Source organism: Mustela lutreola, chromosome 2 (assembly GCF_030435805.1).
Source record: "Mustela lutreola isolate mMusLut2 chromosome 2, mMusLut2.pri, whole genome shotgun sequence".
Taxonomy (NCBI): domain Eukaryota; kingdom Metazoa; phylum Chordata; class Mammalia; order Carnivora; family Mustelidae; genus Mustela; species Mustela lutreola.
This window is the reverse complement of record NC_081291.1, coordinates 77,673,156-77,696,273: the sequence shown is the minus strand read 5'-3', so window position 1 is coordinate 77,696,273 and position 23,118 is coordinate 77,673,156. Positions and strand designations below refer to the sequence as shown.

The window sequence follows — 23,118 nt, the reverse complement described above, 5'->3', positions numbered from 1 at the left end:
ATCTGATACCATCAATTCAGTGCTCCTGATTTCACGATTTGCTTGGCTTGTATGATCTGCCTCCTTCCTGAGTATCTCTGTACCATAGAAAATCACGATAGGGCCATCTCTTTAGAAGGAAACTCTACTCTTCCTAATCTGATCACAGAGTCCAGGTGGCGGGACCCACCTCATGTGACCCCATGGTTCGACTGTTTACAGCAGAGGGACAAGCACCATTTTCAGAGCTGTGTATCGTACATCCCACATTCCAGGCACGTAGGACCAGCATCTGTGTACAGGTCTCAAACAACCGTTGGTGAGGGCAGAAAGAACAGAATTTGTCTAACATAACAGGCAGATGGGATGATTTGACTTTTGAGGTCCCACTAATTTGAAAACTTGTAGGTGGTTAAGATTCTTCTCCTCATGACAGGATCTGGCCTTTTACTTGCTGTGATCAGCTTTTTAGGTCTTGGCACTCAACATGAAGCTAGCCTCCTTAGATGTAGTCAACTCAAGATCTCCTCTTTAGGCTTTTAAGGGTTCCCTAATATCCTTGTTTTGTTTACAGGGCTGAAGCTTAGTTCATTAGAATGGGTTTAGTTGCAGAGTAAATGCCCGTGACTTCTGAGGATGTGAGGATATAGGTGGAAAAGGCTGTTTGCTGTCAAGACATGCAGCTCGCTCTCTCTCCTTCCTTCCTTCCTTCCTTCCTTCCTTTCTCTCTCTCTCTCTTTCTTTCTTTTCCTTTTTTTTCTTTTTCTTCCTTTCCTTCCCTTCCTTCCCTTCTTTCTCTTTTCTCCTTTTCTTCTTTTCTTTTCTTTCTTCTTTTATGATGAGATCCTCCCCTCAATTTTTTCAACTCCGTTAAAATATAGGCCTAGTATGTGGGCAAAAGGGACCTCTGCCCTGGATCTTAGAGGGCACTGCCTTTGGTCTTCTCAAGTCAGACCCCTGTCCATGGGGTAAGAAAACTCTGGGCCTCTGAGTCCAAATCCCTCCCTTTTTTAGATCATATTTCAGGTACCTGGGAACAACACTTCACTGTCCGAATAGCCCTGGGTTAACTTTTACAGGCTATATGGACTTTGGGGTACCTCTGTGCATCTAAGGGGTGGCTACAGGGGAGCTGTGTATATGTGGGGTGTGTGCAGGGATGTGTTACAACTTGGGTGTCCATGCATATCTCACAAGGCCCCCACTTGATATAGGATGGAGCAGGCAGTGAAAAGAGGAAGGTATTACTGGCCAGGCCTGGGATAATGTTTACCCAAAGCTATCAGTTCCAGAAAAGGACTTGAGTAGTTTACGAGTTTGATAATTATACTAGGCTTTCCAAAGTATCACAAAGATACATTTGCCAGTCAAGGTAGGACAAAACCTATTTTATGGGACATTTTCTCCACTTGATTTATAAATTTCCAGTATTTTGATCTTTGGTATGTGGGCCTCCATATGCCCTCACCCTGAGTCTTCCAGTGCCGTTGGAACAACATTCCTTTGCAGAGGTGTGGGGCACCAGATTGGTTTTTGTTGATTTTATTCTGTTCTTCCTGGAGAGACTGGTCATTAGCAAAAAAGCTAAGACTCCTTCTGTAATCATAACGTTGTATCTTCTTTGAGAAATTCAGCTTTTCATAATTTGTATTTTCTTGAAGGAAACTTTAGTTCTATTAATTTGACTTGTCCTGTCCGTTATTTCACTTAACACATTTTTTTTTTAAAGATTTCCCAGTGCTGTATTGGCATTTCCTACATGTATTGGAAACACTAGGCAAGGTGAAACTTCTCTGGATGTTTTCTCTAATATTGTAAATGTTTATTTGAGTGATCCATGGCCTTCTCAAGCTCTGTAAGGAAAACAAGAACATTAGAAGAGTGTTAAGAAGTAAAAAGCCCTTCTGACACTATAAAAGGTATAAGGTTGTCAAAACTATGCATTTTAGAGAGCCAGGGAGTTGGCAGAACAAACATGAATGTTTCGAAGGAAAATATGGGGTCAGGTGCATGTTCTGAGCCTATGCCACAGCAGGTCTTATCTGTGAAAGCTGTAAATCATTAGAGGATTCCCTGACTTTGGAGGAAACTCACTCTGCTGCTTTGTGGATGACTAGTGGTCATCCTAAAACTCTATGAAACTTTTCCACGTAGGGAAATTGAATTGGCTCCATGCTTCCGGGGAGCTGTGTCCCTCTCTTGAGGAAGCTGCATTTGTGAGCCTTCTTGGACCAGTTTCCCACTAATGTATGGAGCCCACTTACCAATATCTTCCACTGCCTAGATTGTGCTGAACACTTCTTCTCTTTAGTTAACCTTCAAATCAACTCCAAGAAGAGGTCGATTTTATAATACTCATTATAAGCACTTTGGAGTTTAGAAAACTTAGCAAAGGCTGCCCTGTTATCAAGTGATTATGTTGGGGTTGGACCCAAGATGGTCTGGTCTAGGGACCTGGCCTTCAATTGTTATATACTATACTGAGACTAGGTCACCTCAGTTGACATAAACTGTTCTCTATTGTAGCATGGGTGGTGGGAGAACATAGGGGTTAAGAAAAATAATGGTAATATATCCAACATATTTCTAATGCTATATTGTTTTTCATTTATTATCCCATTTAATTTCTTTAGCTAAATAAAATAATGTTGTCATGCCGGTCTAGTGACCTCAATGGGAGAATGAAATATATACATCATTTGTCAAATCGTGGCGTATTTATGCCGTCAAGGAATTTTTAGGTATTCTGAGCAAAACTAAACCTTGTTTGGAAGGATTGGGGGAATTAAAGGATGCATAAATATGTGGGGGATATATATAGTATGCCAAGGTGGATTCACCATAAGTGAATGCAATATAACTTTTAAGGCTTATGCCTGGTGTAGACCCATATCCTGGCTTTGGAAGGGAGACTGGCAATGTGGTTAGTGAGTGTCAATCAAGTCCAAGAATATTTAAGAAATCTTGCTGTGCCTTAACTATTATAGCTCACCATATAAAAGGAACTTGATAGAGGTTTTCCCAAATTTAGAGGCAATTCAGAACATTTATAGTATATCACTTAAAATGAATGATAAAGCTGAAACTCTTTCCAAGCTATTCAAAAATAAATTATGAATTCGGATCAACAGTTCTAGAGGAAAGACTGATTTATTTTTCGATTCTCTCTATACAGACTATTACAAAATATCATTGGAAGACGCAATCAAAGAGTGTGCAATCAAAAAAGGTAATAAAAATATCTCAGAGACATGTCAGGCAGTTTAGTAATAAAAATAATCGTTTCTTTTCAAATTTAATGTTTGTGGTATTTGTAGCTTTTTAAAATTTGTAATTTGTTAGACGACATTTTAAATTTTAAGTATTCACTTTCATACCTTAATTTCTATTCTTAATTTTTATATTCTTTTTCTTAGGGTGCCCCTGAAATTTAAAAGCTTCAACATTCACAAGACCCAAATCTATGCTTAATGGTAGGATTTGCTTTTTGGCCTAGAAAAATAAATAGAAATGCCTCCTCTTCTACCACCCACTCCCATACGGAGACTGAAGTCTGCATTGTTACATCACCAAACACAAACTTCTTTTTCCAGGTTTAGCTAAACCCTTCATTTTTTTTCCTAGTTCAGGGGCCCCATGCCAAGTAGAGAAGAAGTTGTAAATATGTAATTATCACAGAACCTCGATCTTGAATTAAACCCAGATCTGACCCTTAGTTTGAGATGAAGACTCTACCTACAAGAGAGCTGGTGAAGACTAAAGTGTGTTATACTGGCAACCAGGGTGTCTGGGTGATCTGGCCAAGTCCCTTGGCCTCACTGGTTCTCATTTTTGTCTAGGTACAGTGCCAAGAGTTGGACTAGATGAGATTTTCAGTTTTTTTCTGTCCTGAAATGTTTCATTTTGTAGCTTTAGTGGAGGAAACCATTGAAATTAATGTAAAAACATAATCCTTAACTAATCGAAGTAGAAAACTCAAAAGTCATAACAGGACAGAGCAGACATATACTGCAAACATCCACTTGGAGTTTGTCAGAGATGACTACTATTGAAAAAAGAGAACGAAGCCATAGTTATTTTGAAAATTTCCTGCTACAGGTGCCTGAGCATACACCCTGACTAAATAGCATGTTTACTTGAGCTAGCACTTTTTCCTTGCTGAAAAAAAAGGTTTATTTGGTTTTGGTGGTAATACCATTTCTTTTTTGTTAATTATGGTGTTCTCATTCTCCCCTTCCTCTGAATTGGTTGAAGAATCTGTGAAAGTTTTTCCTGAGGAAGAGAATTATGAAATGCTTTGCTGTGTCTAGGAAAAGAAAGTCCTAAAGGAGCTTCTGTGTTTTGGGGGAAAAGAAAAGAAACTTGCCTGAATATAATTAGTCTTCTCTTGCCTTTCAAAGATCTGTCCACCACTTTTCTTAAAATATTCTCAGAAAAGACAGAATTTGCTACAGATTGGCAGATTGCAGACTGCTTTTTTCGGCAGGGGAGTAGCTATAAGCCCCATAATTGCATTTCTGTATGGTCTGCATACACCAGTTATCACAGAGGAGAAGTCTAACTATTGCTTTGAATGACTGTCTTGTTACTTCATATCACTTTTATGTTTTGTTCTCTAAAAGGCATTGTATTGGGGGAAAACAATGATAAAATTTGACCTCAGATGTGTGAAAAGGAAAAACAACAATTACAACAACCGGCGTCGCATTGTCCATTCACTATTCTGGAATCCCAAAAATTACATTGTTGTAAAACAGTTTCTAACAATCGCAGCCCTTCCTGGGCACTCTTTTATTCTTATAGTTTCTGTCATAATTAATTATATAATTTATATTGCCTCTCTCATCACCTATTAATTTATTCCAAGGAGCCCCAGACCAGCCCGTCTTTTCCTTTTTGCGGTTTTCTGTTTTCCATCACCTCTGGGAAGTCCGGCTTGTTCCAACTTCTCACCCCTTCGTGAGCCTCACTTAACATCTACCTATCGTGCGTTAGAATAGGCACTGAGGTTCAGATTGGGAGCTCAAGCATTCTGGCCCCAACAAGATGCTTTCATATCACCCCCTGATAACAGTAGCTGAAGGTTCTAATACCTTGCTACCCAAAGGGGGTGGTCCAGACCCAGCAGCACCTGCATCACTGAGAATTACTGCAAATGCAGAATGTTGGGCCTGTTCAGAACCAGCATTTTAACAAGATCCCCAGGGGATTCGTGTACATATGCCCGGACGTTTGCGACACGCTGCCCCAGTAGCCTTAAAGCATCTTCCACAGAGGAATCGAAGGACCTGCAGTAGTGTTGGTGAATCAGATCAGACTTCTTTCTGTCCCCGAGGAAGACAGGGATTCCAGGAAGAGTAACTTCTAGTATGATGAGGGCGTTTTGACTCCTCCCTAGCTACAAGACCCCCTTTTAACTGTATGTAATGAACACACCGAGGCTAGCAGAAGCAAATGCTCTGACAGCAAGTCAAGTCAATTAGTGAGTCAGTTTTATCCTGTCTGTTTATCCAAAACATCTTCCATGGTTCTTTCCCTTGACCCAAAACTGTAGATCCTAGAGATCCGTTTCTCTGCTGAACCCGTAACATTTTTAACACGTTTACTCATTAGACATTTAATCATAGAACTGCCTTGCCATTTGTAGGCCTTAATTAAGAGCTATTATACCTTGGTGTTTCTTAAAGCATGTAGCACTCTGCTGTGTACAAAATATGTACCCAATAAATTAATGAATTAATGCCAGGTTTTTCAGGACATGGTTCTAGTCTTCGGCATTAAAAAACTTTTTATCTTCTACCTTGAGGAACTTATTTCATTGATGCTGAGTGAGAACTCACTGAATTTTTCTTGAATCCATCAACATTTTTTTAGTCTGTTCAGATCATGCTACCAGTGGGTTTTTCGGTGAGTGGTATTTTATTCATTGTAAGACAATTTTTTGTACCTTCGTTACTTTTGCCTTTAAGAATTATTGGTCTCAGCCAGTAACAGCAATCAGTTCTCACAACTCTTTCTGACTTTTTTCAAATGATTTTATTACATATTTTTTTTCCTTCTGACACTGTAACTGTACTCGGCCAAAAAAAAAAAAAAAAAAAAAAAAAGAAAAAAGAAACAGAAAAAACTTTCCATAGAAACCTGTATCTCATGTTGCTGCCTTTTGCATCAAATCTCAACTTATTCATCATAATAACTGTAAATCTCATTACCTAGAATCTCGGAATCAGACAAATTTTTACAACAGGAATGCTGTTACATGAAATACATAACCATTTGGTTTCATTTTTACTCTTAAATCATGCTACCACAATGCAAGTCTGAACTCGTGTTTTCTGTCTGGTGTGAGAAGCTCTTTGGTTTCTGCCTATGGATGCCTTATGTCCCTTTTCTCTTTAATACATATCCATGGCCATCAGTTAAATCTTCTCCCCAGATAACATTTTGAATAGCTGGCCCCTGATAGAGAGCCTTCCATGATCTTCTCTGTGGATCCCAGGTGACTGATTACACAGCCCTGACTTTCTCTTTGAGGTCAGGGGTTGTGTCAATATCCTTGTTTCTGAAGATGCATCTTGGGGTCACAGGACCAGTTAGGTGATTCCATGCATGAATGAGGCCAAGCCTTTCCCCCATTTCCCTTTCTGCTCTTATACATGTCTCAGGCCCTAGTTCCCTTTAAACTGGACATCCTCACACATGCTTCTGCTTTTAGATTTTCTAACTGGTGACTGTTATCCCAATTTTCCCATTCTCTACCCATGCCCTACAATCCTCCACATGCTGAAATAACACCTGAGTAGATGTCATTTCCTCTCTTGGCTCTTCAGTTAGTTATACCAGTCAGATTTCCCTCCTTTTTCCTCTTCACAGCCTCACCAACAAGCCTGGCTTCCACACTCAGGTGACTTTATGTGTGTGGCTGTATGCATGTGCCCGTTATTAGAATGAAAATTCTTTAATGGAGAATCTCCCATCTGATTCTTCCCTGGCACTCTCTGTGCGTTCTCATTGAAAGATTGTTGATGTTTAGAATTCATTACTTTTAAAGGCCAGAGAAACTGCTTATAAATCCAAGTCGGGATTATAGGTTATATACACACACGCACACACACATATATAAATAATTTATATTTCTACTTCTGTATTTATATTTAAATTTGTATATGCTTTCTTTTTTTTCCTAGACTGTTTACCTTCTCACCATCAAGTGTGTCATCAGGGGCTTTGTCATTTATTATAAAGCCACCTTGAGGGAACAATGAGCTTGTGGGAAATTTTGAATGATCTGATGCGTGTAAGTCTCTCTTTGCAGGGAAGGTTCCCTGTGCCTTCAGTCTTTAGCTTCTGTGAATTTGGGGGGGCTGCAGTCTGTGGGTGTTAAGGCCTGTTGCTTTTCCATCCGTCACAGACTGTCTTTGATTCATCTCTCCTCTTGTGTGTGAATCTTTTGTAGAGGACCCAACATGTTATGCCGGTAGGCGCCCAAAAAAGTCATAAAGTAAATCATATTATCTGACTCAAGATTTTTTTGTGCCACTCCTGCCTTCACTTTTTTATGAATTGTAGATTATCTCCTATCACTGGGATAGTTGGAGGAGGGGTAGTTGAACGAAGGGGTTTATGTGCAGTGGAGAGCGTCGGAAGACACCTTTCTACCTGCTTGAGGGAAGACATCCCCCGTTGCAAAGGTGACTTCTGACTTTAACAGCACAGTTTCCAGACATGCTCCTGCCTCTCTTCCAGCTGGATTGTCACCCAGGGAGCCCCTCTTCCAGGGGAATTGGGGAGCTTTCCTGACTTCATAACATTACTTAAGCATGGACTAACAATGCCCTATCTGCACTATCTCAGGGAATCAGGAGATGAAACAAGAATTTTCTGTCTTAATATTCTGTGGCATATTATAAAGAGAAATGGTTGAGATAGAATACTTTTAATTTGGTGTACTGTTGGTTAGCTTTCAGAACTGCTGAAAACATTTCTCTTTCAAGATTTTGATGATGCCTTTGGTGAGGATGTTTGTGGCCGTTACGTAATCACTTATGCAGCGCTGTGTGAAACGTTTGGCCAACTCAAGAGTGTCTCCTGTTACCAGCTACCAGCTTATTAATGTAATACTTGTATCTTCAGGGTAAGGAAGGAACCTGGTTTCTTGATAGTCTCATTTTTACTTTTTGAATAACTGTTGGAACTACAGTTACCTGTGCTCCAAGCTTATTGACTTTGTTACTCCTCAAGGTATAACTCTTTCTTAAAAGCGACTGACTAGGGGCGCCTGGGTGGCTCAGTGGGTTACACCTCTGCCTTTCGGCTCAGGTCATGATCTCGGGGTCCTGGGATCGAGCCCTGCATTGGGCTCTCTGCTCAGCAGGGAGTCTGCTTCCCCTCTCTCTCTACCTGCCTCTCTGCCTACTTGTGCTCTCTGTCGAATAAAGAAAGAAAAATATTTAAAAAAAAAAGTGACTGACTGAATGGTAGATGTCTGTGTGACTCATATTCTGCCAGTCCAAACAGTTTTGTTTTTCTCTCTCTACTTTGATTCAGACATTCATCTTTAAGTTCTGGAAGGGAACTTATGTTAAAGCAAGTCATGGTGAGCATTTTGTAAGGTGCCAACTGTCCAATCACTCTGTTGTACCCCTGAAGCTAATATATAATATTGAATGTCAACTGTACTTCAGTTAATATTAATGGTAATAATAATGAGAAAAGAGAGTCTTTAGAGGGAGTCCCTGAAAATCTTGGGAAAAACTGATACAGTGTCACTTCTTCCCAGTTACAGGAAGTGACCGTGGAGCCCACCTTGGCACTTGTGCTCTCTGAATGGAAGTGCCTTGAAGTTAAGAGCCAATGAAGGGGCTGGAGGTGGTAGTTGAAAGCAGCCACTTGTGTGCCCTTTATCAGCAGTGACCAGGGCTGCAGTGGAAGATCCAGATGTTTGGGAACATTTCTGCCCACAGCCTCCTCTGGCACATATCTCTTGGGAACATATAAAATGTCCTTTGTTGTTAAAATGGCTGTTAAGTGAATATGAAAAGCACAACAAACATCGTAAAAATAGTCATTTGCCAGCCTGTCCAAGCAGATAAAAAACTAGTGTCAGGAAAACAGAAAAGAGCAGGGATTTGAATAACTTTATTCTTTTTGAGGCTTATGGGGGAAAGAGCACTGGTAGGAAAAAAGGAAAAAAGGCTGGTGTGATAACTTTGAAGAAAACATGTTGACCATGTCTGGCTATAATAATTTTTTAATAGTCCCTTATGTTAATAGAGTGTTTCATGTAAACTGTTTCACCTGGATGTCATATTTAATTTTGGAAACAACCCTCTGAGTGGGTATAATTACCCTGTTTTACAGATAATATAGAAACAGAAGCCCAGAAAGATGAAACCGTCTGAGGCATTGTAAAGACTCACAAATTTGTGTTTCTGTCATTTTACCATTTTTTGTTCCCTTGCTGCCTAATTTTCTAGGTAAATGTAAGACAAACACTACGGTCTTATTGTGTTTTTATATTTCCATAGCTAACTTGTAAAGAGGGGATGGTAGGGTTCACATCAGAAGCCCTGTTCTTTGCCTCAAAAATCAGAAGCCATATTGAGGACGGGAGAATTCCCTTCTTCGAGACACACTTCTCTGAGGGCTTTGTCCCTGAGTCCTACTAGAGTTCAAGGCTATGTAATGAGTCATTTTTCTTTTTCTCCTTCTCTTGTGGGGCAGTTTTTCTTTTGCACACTGTGTGGTCTGCCTTTTTGAGGGTCATGTCATGCCTACCAGTAGACACAGGTTGCCATTTATAAAAGACTGTGGTAGTTGCCTCAGCCCTGTCGTTTTGCTCTTCTCCAGAGCTTCAAGGTCCTTCACATAATCAGGGAGATGGACATCTTTACACAGGAAGGGTGTGTCTTCGCCATATAGGCCTGGAGGTCAAGTGTTGTCTTTGGCTTCCTTTCCCAGAACTTCTTAAAGATGAATGTCTGAATAAAGATTTGGAGAGGAACACGATTGTTTTGACTGGCAGAACAGAAGAAACACAGACATCTAGGATTTATTTAAATTACTTTTATATAAAAGAACTTATATCTTGAGGCGTAGCAAAGCCTTCTTATTTGACTGACATTTTCAAAGGCAATGGTAAAGAATCACCTTCATGAGCAGAAACTGCATTTGTTTGCTAGCCACATGAAGGTAACGGATACTCCTGCCTGCCTGCGAGTTGTTCTATAGAATGTCATTTCGCCCACAGCATCAAAATGGAAGTTGAATCATGATGTCATTTACTCCATTTTGGTTAAGGAAAGAGGTTAAATCAGCTCCCGTGTTGTATAGTATGGACTTCTTTCTCCTCTTTTCCATCATTATTCATCAGGATGATTTTCCAGTGGATTTGGGATTAAGGATTATTCTGATCCTTCCACCTCTGTGAAAATTTCCCAGAAGAGATCAGCTTCGTTAAGGAATGACTAGGTTCATGAATTAATATGGAAAGTGGAGAGACCTTCAAATTAGAATAGATTTCAGTGTTACCTTTTTGTATACTTCTTATCTAAAAGGGATGCCATAGTAAATATTCTAGAGGACTACCCTTTATATCATCCTTTTAGAAATGGTAATTTGTATATACTGTTTTCTCTTAAGGCAGATATAATTATATTTTGAAAAATATCCGAATTTTGAACATCTCAGCGATGGTCCTTCTTCGGATGTCGTACATTGGTGGTGCTTAATATATAAATGGAATAAGAAAGAAAAAAAATCAGAGTCTAGGAAGAGAAATTAAACTGTAGGACTATATTGACTTAAAAGTTATTTTTTGTGTGTGTGTTGTATCTATTTAGCTTCGAGATTTTCTGAAGGAAAGGCTTATCCACAACTGTTAACTCTGATCTAAGGAACTATTTATTACTGATTTCACTGGTAGTTTACCTAAAGGGAAATACACTTTCTTACATTTGACTTTTCTGAAATCATTATTCATTTTGCCATGTGGGATCAAAACCCTTTAAAAATTCAGCTTTCTCAAGAAATCTTCTCCTCAGGTCTTCTGACAGATCTTCCTTCAAACTTATTGTGCTCTTGGCCATTGGCAAAGGATTTCTACCCTTTAAAAATATAGGAATTCGTGAAACTCCTACTAAAAAATTAAGCTAAAAATGACCTTCCAAGGAGAATTTGTACAATAGCAACCAAATACCTTGACACCAATTATGTTGATCATTCCTGCCTCATCCCAAAACATTATTAAAGTTTGAGTCACATAAGAAAATCACTTGAGGGGCGCCAGGGTGGCTCAGTCAGTTAAACGTCTGCCTTCAGTTCAGGTCATGATCCCAAAGTCCTGGGATCCAGCCCTGCACTGGGCTCCCGGCTCAGTGGGGAGCCTGCTTCTGCCTCTGCCTCTGCCCATTCCCCTGCTCATGCTCCCTCTTTCTTTCAAATAAAGAAAATCTTTTTTAAAAAGGGGGTATATAAAAGAGATATACACTGATTAAAATGTTCTGTTATAATGCCCTTTGCGACTTTCCTAGCAGCCAGACCAAGCTGCGAAACATGGTTTGTAGTATACCTGCCCCCCTTCCTCTCTCTGGGACCGTCCACTTTCTCTAACTCCCAAGTTTGTTCCTGTTTAGTTCTTTGCTCCATACAGAATAAACCCTTTCATGAACCATATTTATTTTTTTTTCTACTTCTGGCTGCACATAAAAATCATTTGGGGAGCTTTTAAAATAATCTACTGCCTGAGCCAAACCCCTGAAGTTCTGAATCATTTGCCTGGTGTAGGGCCCTGGCATCAGTATTGCTTGGAAAAATCCCCAGATGGTTCTGTTGTGGAACCCAGATTGAGAAACACTGATTGCTACAAATGGAGGATTTGAACAGAGAAGTCAAGGTATTCACTTAAAGCCCCTCAGCAAAGCAGTACCATTGATTAGGGTCAGAAGATCCCACCTTCTGACTGTAAATCTAGTATAGCAAATAAAAGAAAGGCTTTGTTACAGAACTTTGGGAGAATCAAAAAATCCCTTTCCTTCTGGAAACTCAGAGCAGGGTTAAATGCTCATGTAAAAGCCTGTCTCACAGTACTCGTGTTTGAAAATCAAGGTCGGAAGGACGAGAGCACTGTAGGGTGGGTTGCAGGGGTTGTGACTTTCCAAAGGAACAAACAGTTGACCTGGCTTGGAAAGCCTGGACACCCCTCCGTGGTACCATTCACTGTCCACTTGTCATCAGTGGTGTTTCTGTGCTTGCTTCAGGAAACTGAGGCACAGCTGGGGAGAAGCTTGCATGGGATGCACGCCCACCAGCCACACAGGGGAGGTGTCCAGCTCTTCCAAGCCACAGCCGACGTGGGCAGTCAGCACACTCTCTGCCTTGGGCCTCTCCTCGTGGAAGGTGGCAGACACCAGTGTCCTTGGAGAAGCCGTTTTCTGAGTGCCTCTCCAGTCAGAATAACCCCCACAGTGGCTGGCAGAGGCACTGAATTCTTTCTGAGGCCTGGCAAGACCACCCTGGGGATGGGAGGTCCTGTGGGGAGATGGAAATGCTGGTGTGAGGAAGGCAGAAGGAGTTAACGTACCATAGAGTTTCTGGTTAGGGGCAGCAGAAAGATAATTAGACTATGGAAGCCTTAAATACCAGGCCATGTTGTGGTGGCTTAATTCTCTGAGTCACTGGCAAGTTAAGTGGAGACATGGCATAATGGAGCCATCGCAAAACCAAGAGTTTGTGATGTGAAGGCTGTGAATGCCTTTCCTCTTTGCCCCCAGTGGCTGCATCTATAGTTAGCCGAAGGCAGGGGCGCCCTTCACATCCTGCCCATGCACCTGTCGGCCCCTGGGCCCTTCTTAGGGGTCCACTGTCAGCACCTCATGATTTTTTAGAACACCAGTTCCTTCATGGTACCTCAAAAGCTATACGGGAAAGCTCGGAAGTGTCCCAGAACTTCTAACGTTTCCACCTTCTGTTTAGGTTTTGTACAGCTCTCACTTCGTACGAAGGCGTCTGCTGACTCCTCTGGAATGAGGTGTGAACAAAACAAGCAAGGGTGCAAATGCATTAATTCCAAAGGGGTGCTTGCTTTTGCCGGGCCCTCACTCGTAGACCTTTTCCTGACATGTTCACACCCCAAGTATCTCCAACATACGCTTCATACTTTTAGAAATCTGAAGAATTTAGAGTTTCAGTTGGGTAGAGCCTCAGTGGAATACTTTTATTATATCTAATGCCGTTTTAATGAGCTTGAGACTAGGGAGGTTGGGTTGATTGGACAACTTATATAAACCTTTGCAAGGAATTTACTAGAGTGGAGAACGATGCCAATAGCCCAGAAATGTGGTGTTTAGGGAGCTTTTTACTTCTTAATCACCATGACAATATCGGGACAAATTGTATAACCCTTTTAGGCAGTAGCGCTGTTTACTAGAACTTTCTGCAATGATTACAGTATCTTATATCTGTACTCTCCACTGTGCTAACCATTAGTCACCTGGGGCTTGGAATGTGGCAGGTGTAACAAAGGAACTGAGTTTAAAATACTATTTTATTTCCATTACACTTAAATGTAAATAGCCACACATGGCTCTTGGCTACCATAATGGACAGAACAGTTACAGAAGATCCTTTAAAATCCTCTTTCTTTTCAGGTCCTCTGAAGGAGCACAGTCAGGTAATTTCTTAGCCTCTGTAGTCCTAGTGGGGCCAATTACATTATTTCTATCTTTCCATCCCTGTATTTGGGAATTGTAGGCTGTTTCTGTCCTGGACACATGATATTCTAATGTTTATGGAAATACCCTTTAGTAGTACACTTTAATTACAATACTTTGTTCTGGGAAGATCTAGCCAAGCCTCTTTTTATCATCGTGTTTTCAATTTTAGTCTTAAAAGGGTTATAAAAATAGCATTGTCTTGCAAGAAAAAAAAAATGCTTAAAGTCGATGGCCATGGAGCAGTAGGGATTATAAAACATTCAAACTTATCCTGGAAATATTGGATAAAAAAAGAAGCTAAGGAGGCAGGTAGAAGTCTCCAGGGAGAAAACTTGTCCTGGAGGAATGCTTTTAATTAGATTTAGCTTCCCCCAAAAGAGTCTAGCAAAGTGGCTTTCCCTGAGGACATCGGGATTTTCCCCTGTGAATAAATTCTCCCCCTCTTCGGCCATCCCTCTACTATGTCCTTCTGCACACTCACCCTTACTTGACATGCCGTGACTTAAACCTTCCAGAAAACCTTGGAAAATAAGCCAGTATTTTTTTCTCAAATGTTAATTTCCTTGCTTTAGGCTTATGTAGGCTTTGACTAGAAACTCAATCTGTGTGCCTCTGTTCTGCTTTATGTTTCAGTCATTGAAATGGGGCTTAGTAAGAATTACTTGATACCTTAGGAGTCAGATGAACCTCCCCCCCCCCCTTTTTTTAACATTCTTTTATCTTAGGCGCAGGGATTTGCATTTTGAGAGGCTTTGCCAGCTGACTTGAGCCCCCACAGGTTTTAGCTTGTTGCAAACTGACTTTGGCCCATTTTTCTCACTTCTGGAAACTTCTGTTGCTGTCACTCATGGTTTATGAGTTTACTGGGGAACTCTAGTCCTAGTCCGTAATTGTCTTGTGTCCCTATCTCAACAGCAAATACTACAGATCTCCCATCATTTCCTACATAATACATCCCTTAAGAAATCGGGATGGAACATTGATTACAAAGGCCATCCAAGCCAGTAGACAAGACTTTTCCCCCGTGGCACTTCTTTTCTGGCTCTGCCCTACTTCTCCTTCCATGTGCCTTGTAGCCACTGATATCAGAGCTCCCTGGAAGCTGAGAAGCCCAGATTTTTCAGGATTTCTTCAGATCAGTGCTGTCCAATAGAACATTCTATTGTGATGAAAATGTTCTACATCTCTTCTGGTGACACATGGCTACTAAGCGTTTGAAAATGACTAGTGCTATTTGAAACCAAATATGTGATTTTATTTTACTTTAGATATTTATGTTTATGAATTAAGTTATTTAAATTTAGAAAGCAAGGTCCATGTGTACTCCTGGACACCATATTATACATTACACATATTACACAGTGCGGCACCAGACTGTTGGCTTCAGAAAGCATCTTTTTTTGAGTCCCCGAAGTCTTTTTTTTTTTTTTAATGATTTTATTTATTTATTTGAGAGAGAGAGAGAATGAACAGCGAGGGGGCCGAGGGAGGGGGAAAAGCAGACTCCCCACTGAGCAGAGAGCCTGATGTGGAACTGGAGCCCAGGACCCTGGAATCATGACCTAAGGCAAAGGCAGATCCTTAGCTGACTGAATCACCCAGGTGCCCTGCCCCATGATCTACCTTTGTGAACCAGTCTTTCCCAGAAAAGAAGTTCTCTTGACTTCTGGACTGACTTCTTTATACTGCTAATTTTGATTAATGGAAACTTGAGCTTTTTATTTTTATACTGTTAGATGCTGCACAGATTGTTCACACTCTGCACAACTGGGTTCAACATGCTTATTTTTCCCCATTGTCCTATTTTCTCTGTGAGCATATCTTTATTCCTTGTCCAACAACTGTAAATTTGCATCATTATTATTATTATTATTTTACCAATAAGAGGAATTTGTCAGAGAAGTAGATGTTTTCTCCAGGAACCTAAGGAAGGGATATGAAACATGGCATCACAGCACAGAGGGATATGAAAAACTGAAAACAAGTGTTTTTTGTGTGTCAACTACCACATGCCAGTCAACATTGAAGATTCTAGAGTAAAGCAATGAACGAAACAAAGTCTCCTGTGCTCAAGCTAGCAAACAAGATTCTACTAATATTTTGGGGTTGTTAAGTGCAGGGTGAGGGGCAGAGACTGATGATGAGAGTAATTTTAGAAAGGGTTGTCATACTGCTATCTGAAGAAGACATCTGTCTGGAGTAAGAATGTTCTAATTGGAGGGAATAGCAAGTCCTAATGTCCTAAAACCAGAGTGTTCGGATTACCTCTTCATACCATCTCCATACCCCCATGGTCTCTCATCTTCTCTTCTCTCTCTCTCTCTTTTTTTTTTTTTTTTTACATTTATAGGTACATATTTCTAGATTAGACTCCTCAAGATAAGGAGTCAGTCCACAACCCCATTGGTGTTGGTAAAAAGGTTAGATTAAGATGGATGAGAGACCACACAGTGTAGTCCAAATGTGCTTTCTTGGTCACCACTAGGGGCCATGCAGCAATTTACATGTCTCAGCTCTCATTCCAGCACTGGGTAGTTTCCAGAACTAGGGAGGTTGAACGAGTCAGATTATTTGAGTGGGGGGGGCAAATCCAAGGGGCAGAAGTTTGCTGCCTATGAGAGTGTGTTTCAAAAGTCTTCTGAAGAACTCAAAAGTATTGTCATTTGACCTCCCAAAGACAATTCAAAACATTTCAGAGTTTGAGTTACTTACTGCAAGCTTAGCCCTAGTAATGAATGTTATTTTCGTATGCAAATATCACTGTTCCCAGTGGTGGAAGGAGCCCCCTGTATTCCAGTACCAGTGGCAAGAACAAGGCAGCTTACAACTGTGGGTATGGCTCTCATTTTCTGTATCGAAATGACTACTGGAGTGTATCTTGACTCCTCCACAGCTTGCTGACAATGAAAGCAACATCCTTATGTAAATTCTGTCTTCTCACCAACTTCGGTGGGGTTGTTATGGCGTGAAGGGAGGTTGACTTTTTACTCAGTGTAGAAGAGCATCACACAAATCGCAGCTCCTTTACCTTACGAGGTACCTCTCTGCTGTTTACCGCAAATAACATTAAGGTCATGACAGCGATGAGTAATGCCCAGGAAAGGCATAAGTCTGCCTCACACTTTCTCATCCAACTGCACTATGAGAAAACAAGCAGAGTTGCCCAGTTTAAGGGCAGATTCTCAGATTTCGTTTCAAATTTCCTACCCTTTGTTGTCCTTTCTTGAAGGCTTCACAATACTTAAAACACGTTTCTTTTTTATTTCACTTCCTCTGAAAAACACGAAGGGGAGGTTTCAAAGTATTTGGTGTTATCTTACAAACCAAAGTGAATCTGAACGTGCCTTTTAGTTCTCTTATGCCGACTAGGCAAGGGCAGTTTGGCTGCTACTCATTAGTTAAAAGTCTCCCCAGTTTTTTTTAGAAGTAGATCACAGTTTATTAATATAATGCTAAAACTATACCAGGAGTGGATTTTACTTTCATTTCCTTAAAACTGACTGTAATTTCTTTGCCTTAATTTTTACTTTAGGGAAAATCAGCCTTAAATAGATAGCATAGTAGAAAGAGATTGATTTGGATTTTTTGGCTTTTAATTTAACATTTATTGAGCCCCTGTTTTGTGACACACTTTGGGCCAAGGCTGTCCACCTTGGAACAAGATAGATGACAGTCCCTGACCCCATGAAGCTTACGGCCCACTGTCAGCACACCTCAGCAAGTTACTTTAAATGCTTCCCTCTTCTATAAAATGGAAGCAATAATGCTAATCTTCATAGCCATTTGTCAGATGTAATCAAAGTATAGATCAAGTAATAGGATGTTTTTGTACAATCATATGTGTTATTATGACATATCATTTAAGCAGGACCCAGAAATGGATTCAGAGTAAACAGAGATTTTTCTAATGCTAGAGATTGTTTTTTTTAAACTGCTAGAGTGAATGTCTGTGCTCAAAACCAGAATTTCTTCCACATCCTCCATAAAATTAGAGGAGATGCCTACAAGAGCTGAATGGAAATTGATCCTTTGTCATCAGACATCCTTTTCCTTCCTTCCAACCTTGGGATGCACGAGTGTTCATTCTACAACATGGACTGACTGCAGTGATCAGGTTTAAGCCCAATTGTGAACAGGGGATGTGGACCCCCCACAATTGCAAAGAGTGGGTTTCTCAATGTGCAGAGATCACAAAACTTAAGCCACTCTGCTTGATTGTCCTGAAGCCATTTTTCTTATAAGCTAAAGAATAGCATCTTGTTCTGTTTAACCAGAACTGCCAGGTCAGGCTGGGGCACGTTTGAATGATTGAACTCTCTTGACTTTTGGGGGTTGAAATGTGAGTATTTTCCAAAATGAAAGGGATTTGAAGATCATCCTATTCAGCCCACCTCTTTGACTGGTCAAAGGTTGGCCACAGAGAGTGGCTGAGTAGCTTCCTGGAGGACCCAAAGCCTCTCACTGTGGGTCCAGACCCTTCTCTGCTGCAGGCTGCTTCTGACTCCCAGTGTGAGCTCTCCTCCAGTGGAAATTCTATAGCAATACCACATAATTAATTTTTACATCAGTAAATGGCTTCAAGGAGAAGAGATTAAGGAATATTGCTTTCCATATATCTGAATGGCACAGAACACTTCTTAACTAGATACTTAAAAATCTAGTCAAATTGTTGCTCATATTCTCCCATTTTCTCATCATCTGTGAATCAAACTGTACGGGTTTTATTTCCCTGAGAAAGAAGGCCACCCGTAACTTCATTTCAACATTTTAGAACTCCATGATCTTCGGGCGCCTCAGTGCCTCCCCATCTCTGCTTGTCAAACTCAATAATTTTACTAGCGCGTTGCCAAATAACACACAAAGCGCCTCAAAACCAAGGCAGATCAGCTCTCCCTGGTGAATATTGTGCAAGAGTCAGCAGAGGATTCGAGAATCAAACTCAATCCTCAAGTTACTAGCTATTTGCCAGACCTAATAAGCTGACGATGAACAATATTTTAAAACCAGAGGATCTGGCTCTGGTAGGGTGTTTAAAGATGCCCGCACTCTTGGGAACTTGACTGTAACAGTGGTTGATTCCATTAGATTTCTTTGAAAGCTTCGGATCTTGGTGGTAAGAAAAAGTTACTATATTTTAGTTTGTCTGTTCACTCAAATTTCCTGAAATATTTTGTAGAAGTCATCAAACTGCTGCATTCTGTTGATGAGTAGGAATAGATTTACCAAACTCTTAATTATCTTGTCATGCCTTTCCTGTAATTTTCTTTTGAGAGAGAGTGTTGCACGTCGTGTTACTTTCCTAACCAGAGTGCTTGTGTGGCACTTTCTATTGTCTGGACGACTTCACATGTAGTTCAAGCCTGCTTTCTCTTCATCCTGACCCTAGAGAGTACCATTTCATAGATCAAGAAATGGGGTTCTGAGAAGTGTGGTGGTTTGCCTTGGGTCCCATGGCTCTGATTAATGGCAGAACCTGAAGTCTTTGACTTTAAAACCATTGTACTTCACCAAGCTGCCTCTATTATATATGTCTCCCCAAATGAGTGAAGTAATTGCAAAGAACCAAAGCTCTTTTCTAAGAAAAATATTGCTCCTCTGCCCCTACCTGCCCTCTACCCAACTCCTTCTGGCCGCACTCTGTCTTTGCCTTCTGCGAGAGGGAGCATAAAGTTCTGCCCGAGAACCTTTACAATGCTGATGGCTATCACTCTGCTAGGATCAGGAGGGCTGATGGTTTTCTTCTGACCCTTGGCTTTGTTTCTCATGAGCTGTTTCTCATTGACCTTCGATAGTTATTTTACCTCTTCGACCCTTAATTTCCCCATCTATAAAATGGCAATGACAAAATTACATGGTGATTGTGATGAGTAAATGAAATAATCATCACAACACTTGGTATTGGGCTAGGCATTTGGTCTGCATTCAATAAATGGTGTAGAAATACCTATTATGATTACTAGCATTGTGATGATGGTGATGATGATGTTCCCATGCAGAACTGACTTCTCAAGTAGAAAATTTTCCTTTTCCTTGAACTTAAATATGAGGGTCCATATTCATGAATCAAGTGTATATTGAAATATATCCATATTAGAGAGTTACACATGAATTTTTGCATTCCAGTTAAACTTCCAATACTGGGAGCCCCTGGGTGGCTCAGCTGGCTAAGCGTATGATTCTGTTTTGCCTCGGGCCATGATCTCAGGGTCCTGGGATCGAGTCCAATATTGGATGATCTGCTCAATGGGGGGTCTGCTTCTCCCTCTTCCTTTGTGTCCCCCCCCACCTCTCTTTCAAATAAATACAAAATAAAATCTTTAAGAAATTAAATAGACCTCCAAGAGTGGAAGAAATAATTGAATAAACATGCTAAAAAAAAGTCATTAATGGTAAAAATTTAGATGGCTGCAGGGGCCAGAAGGAGTACCAGGGAGGACAAACACGGATCCTCGTGCCACTTCAAGGGCCCAGCCCCCCTTTCCAACTGCCTGTGGGCTCTCCTCAAGGGACCCTGTAGGCCCACTGCTGCCACATCTCTTTATTTTCTTAAATGGAGTTGTAAATACAGCTTTTCATGCAAAATATCCTCATTTTAACACTTGGGACAGAAGACCTCTGGGGACTGTACGTGGCTCATACAGTTCCTGCTCCAGTGTCTCCCAGACGGGTCTACTCCTGGGTTACCTGATGGTCAGAAACCAAGCATCTGAGGCCTCACCCCTCAAAAAAGTATTTCATCTGAGATATTCCCTGTCCTTTTCCATAGCGGGAATATGGGAATCATCTGCTTTGACCATTATTTTCTCATACTTGATATAACTGTAATTGAAACATCTCTCAGGCACCAGCCAGGCACCAGGACACTGCAGGACATTTTGAAGAGAAGGGGAGAAAACCTCTACAGAGAAGTTTCTAAATGAAAAGCCTGCTCTCACCGGAAATTGATATGCAGGCCAAATTCCTTACTTCGTTGAAGCAAATGGTTCATCTCAAGTGCCTGTTTTTCTGATTCTCTAAGAGTTTTTACCTTAAAAAAAAAAATCCCTTCCCAGATTTTCCATTAGTTTTGGAATTTGGCATTAGGCTGCCTCAGCACTTCGAGATAAAGTATGGTTTAAAAATCTAAAATGCATAACTTCATTAAAAAGCACATCTTCATGGAAGAAAAAGAGTAATGAAGCTGGAGCATTTGGGAGCTGCAATATCCTTTGAGACTTCCAAGGGGCTGGGAGGCCATGACAGGACCGGAAAACATGTTTCTTTTGTAAAATGGAAGCTTTTCAATAAAATCAGTGTTGTGAAACAAAAAAAAAAAAAAAAAAAAAAAAAAGCACATCTTCATGAAGAACCTTTCCATTTCCAAGGTCTTTTAATAAAAATCATTTTTGTACTTTTTCTTTTTCTTTTCTTTTCTTTTTTTTTTTTTTTTTTTTGGTTCCCTGCAAGAGCATAAGCATCTTGAGGAGAAAGGAGGATTATGTCTTATGCTATCCGCCTTTGCGATCACGGTTTAATAGAAGGCTGCTCATAGAGCAGATATGTAATACTGTTGGTTTATGTTGGCTAATTTTTCTGGTAACAGATTATTTGAGCTGAATTGGAATGCGATAGCACTCCATAAATCGTGTGTTCATTATCTTGCCTCTATCAGGCTATTTACCAATGCTGTTTTGACTGTCACCAAGGAGTTAGTTAATCATACTTACTTGCAATAATCTCTGGGTCCTTTTGCTTGTTGCTACAGTATACCATCCAAGTTGTACTGCCTCAGGGAGAATTGTTTTTTTCAGTTACTATTACTTTACATAAAGTACCAACTTTCAAGCACTTCCCAGCAGAAGAACAGTTAATATTTTGACATTACGTGAAATAGTGCCAAATTATACTCCTTCACTTGGTATGGTATCCCATTTACATTGATGTGGCTTGATATTTTCGGCTGGTTTCGTCTTTTCCTCAGCCCCCACCCCTGCATGCTCCTGGGGTTGGCTCATCTCAGAGTCTCTACAGTTAGGACTTGCCAGATGAAACACTGTGAAAATCAGCTTTCTCAATGATCAACTAAAATTTACATGTATGGACGGTGGTGTTTGTTGCTGACTGCTCACCCCTGCCCAGCTCTCTGGGGGCTGTTTTTCTACTAGATCCCTATTAAAGATGAAGAGGAACAATTGAGAATGCTAACAGTTTTTCATCTCTTTGAATATGGCAAAAACGCTAGCATTCTGAAATACTGACTTTGCAATAACAGAGATATTTCCGTCTGCAAGAGTCATTTTAAATGTTTGGGTTTTGTCACCTGATATGTGACCTGATTCTGGGACATATATCCAAAAAAAAGAAAGCAGATTCAGCAAGTGTTGGGAGAACTCAAGCTGCACTTCATCCTCAGCGATCCAAGAAATTCAAGGCTAAGCAAGAAAACAGAGTGTGCATATTGGGAGCTATTTGGAGCTCTAGGGGCTGGGGAGTGTTCAATTGAGAAGTTTGCTATTGAAACCCCAGCTCAGTTATTTTATGTTTGTCACTAGAAAATGCTAATTACTTTTCCATTCAGCTACAGCTTGTTTTATTCTATATGTGGCTTTAAAAAATTTCCTTGTAAATCAAATCTTAAAATCGTCTTTTAAAGACACAGTCAAGTTTTCAATTTAAAGTACCCTGTTGGATGAATCCCTTTGAAACATGCCTTAATCCCTTGATTTGCTTGTTGGGCGAATACAGATTTCTATGTTTGTTTATGCAGTTTCCTTAAAGCAATCCATAGTGAACAATTCAACTCATTTTAGCTAAAAGGGAAAAAGAAAAAAGAAAGAAAGAAACTGAAACCATCAAAGCTAAATTCCTCAGTAGAAGAAATCAAAGAGAAACACGCACAAACACACACACACACGCAAGCACACACGCGGGCACACACACACACCCCCCCTCTCCATTTCGTTCAGAGTTACCTATGTTTCAGGGAAGTTTCATTAGGCTGGTTGACAACTGTCTAGATTCATTAGTTTATTTGCTAGCCCCTGACTTTTAAGTTTTTAAACCAGGCCTTGAGTTTATTCAGTTCATTTCTAGAGTAGACTATTTCTATTATAAGTGTAGGTGGACAAAGTCTGAGATTCTGTTCCTGGCCCTTGTGCTTCTGCTGGGACTTTTTCTCTGCCTTCTTAAGTCTCCTTGCCTTTTGTAAATCTCATCTGGGTCAAGCCAGGCATATGAATGGCATGCACACCAGAGCATTCATGGGCCCCTCAGCCTTCCCATCTGTAGAATTCAGGAAATATCTTTTCTATTAGGATTTGACTGGAATGATTTTTCTGCCATTTCAGAAGAGATTTTAGCATATGGACCAGGTCATCCTTGGGAGTTTTTTTTTTTTTTTTTAAGTATTATTATTACAGAACATTTGCATGAAAATGTTCTGAAATAA

The 23,118-nt window shown here is 40.4% G+C and overlaps 1 protein-coding gene across 2 annotated transcripts in view; it reads left to right on the top strand.

The window, feature by feature from the left end:
- Positions 1–23,118, top strand: part of TGFBR2 (transforming growth factor beta receptor 2) — a 90,047-nt gene that overhangs the window by 5,605 nt on the left and 61,324 nt on the right. Inside the window, exon 2 of one of the 2 annotated variants that reach the window (XM_059162399.1) lies at positions 3,155–3,208. The exons of the other annotated variant lie outside the window; for it this stretch is intronic. Within the exon in view, the coding sequence (XP_059018382.1) occupies positions 3,155–3,208 (54 nt within the window). The remainder of the gene's footprint in view (positions 1–3,154; positions 3,209–23,118) is intronic. 2 annotated transcript variants of the gene reach the window in all.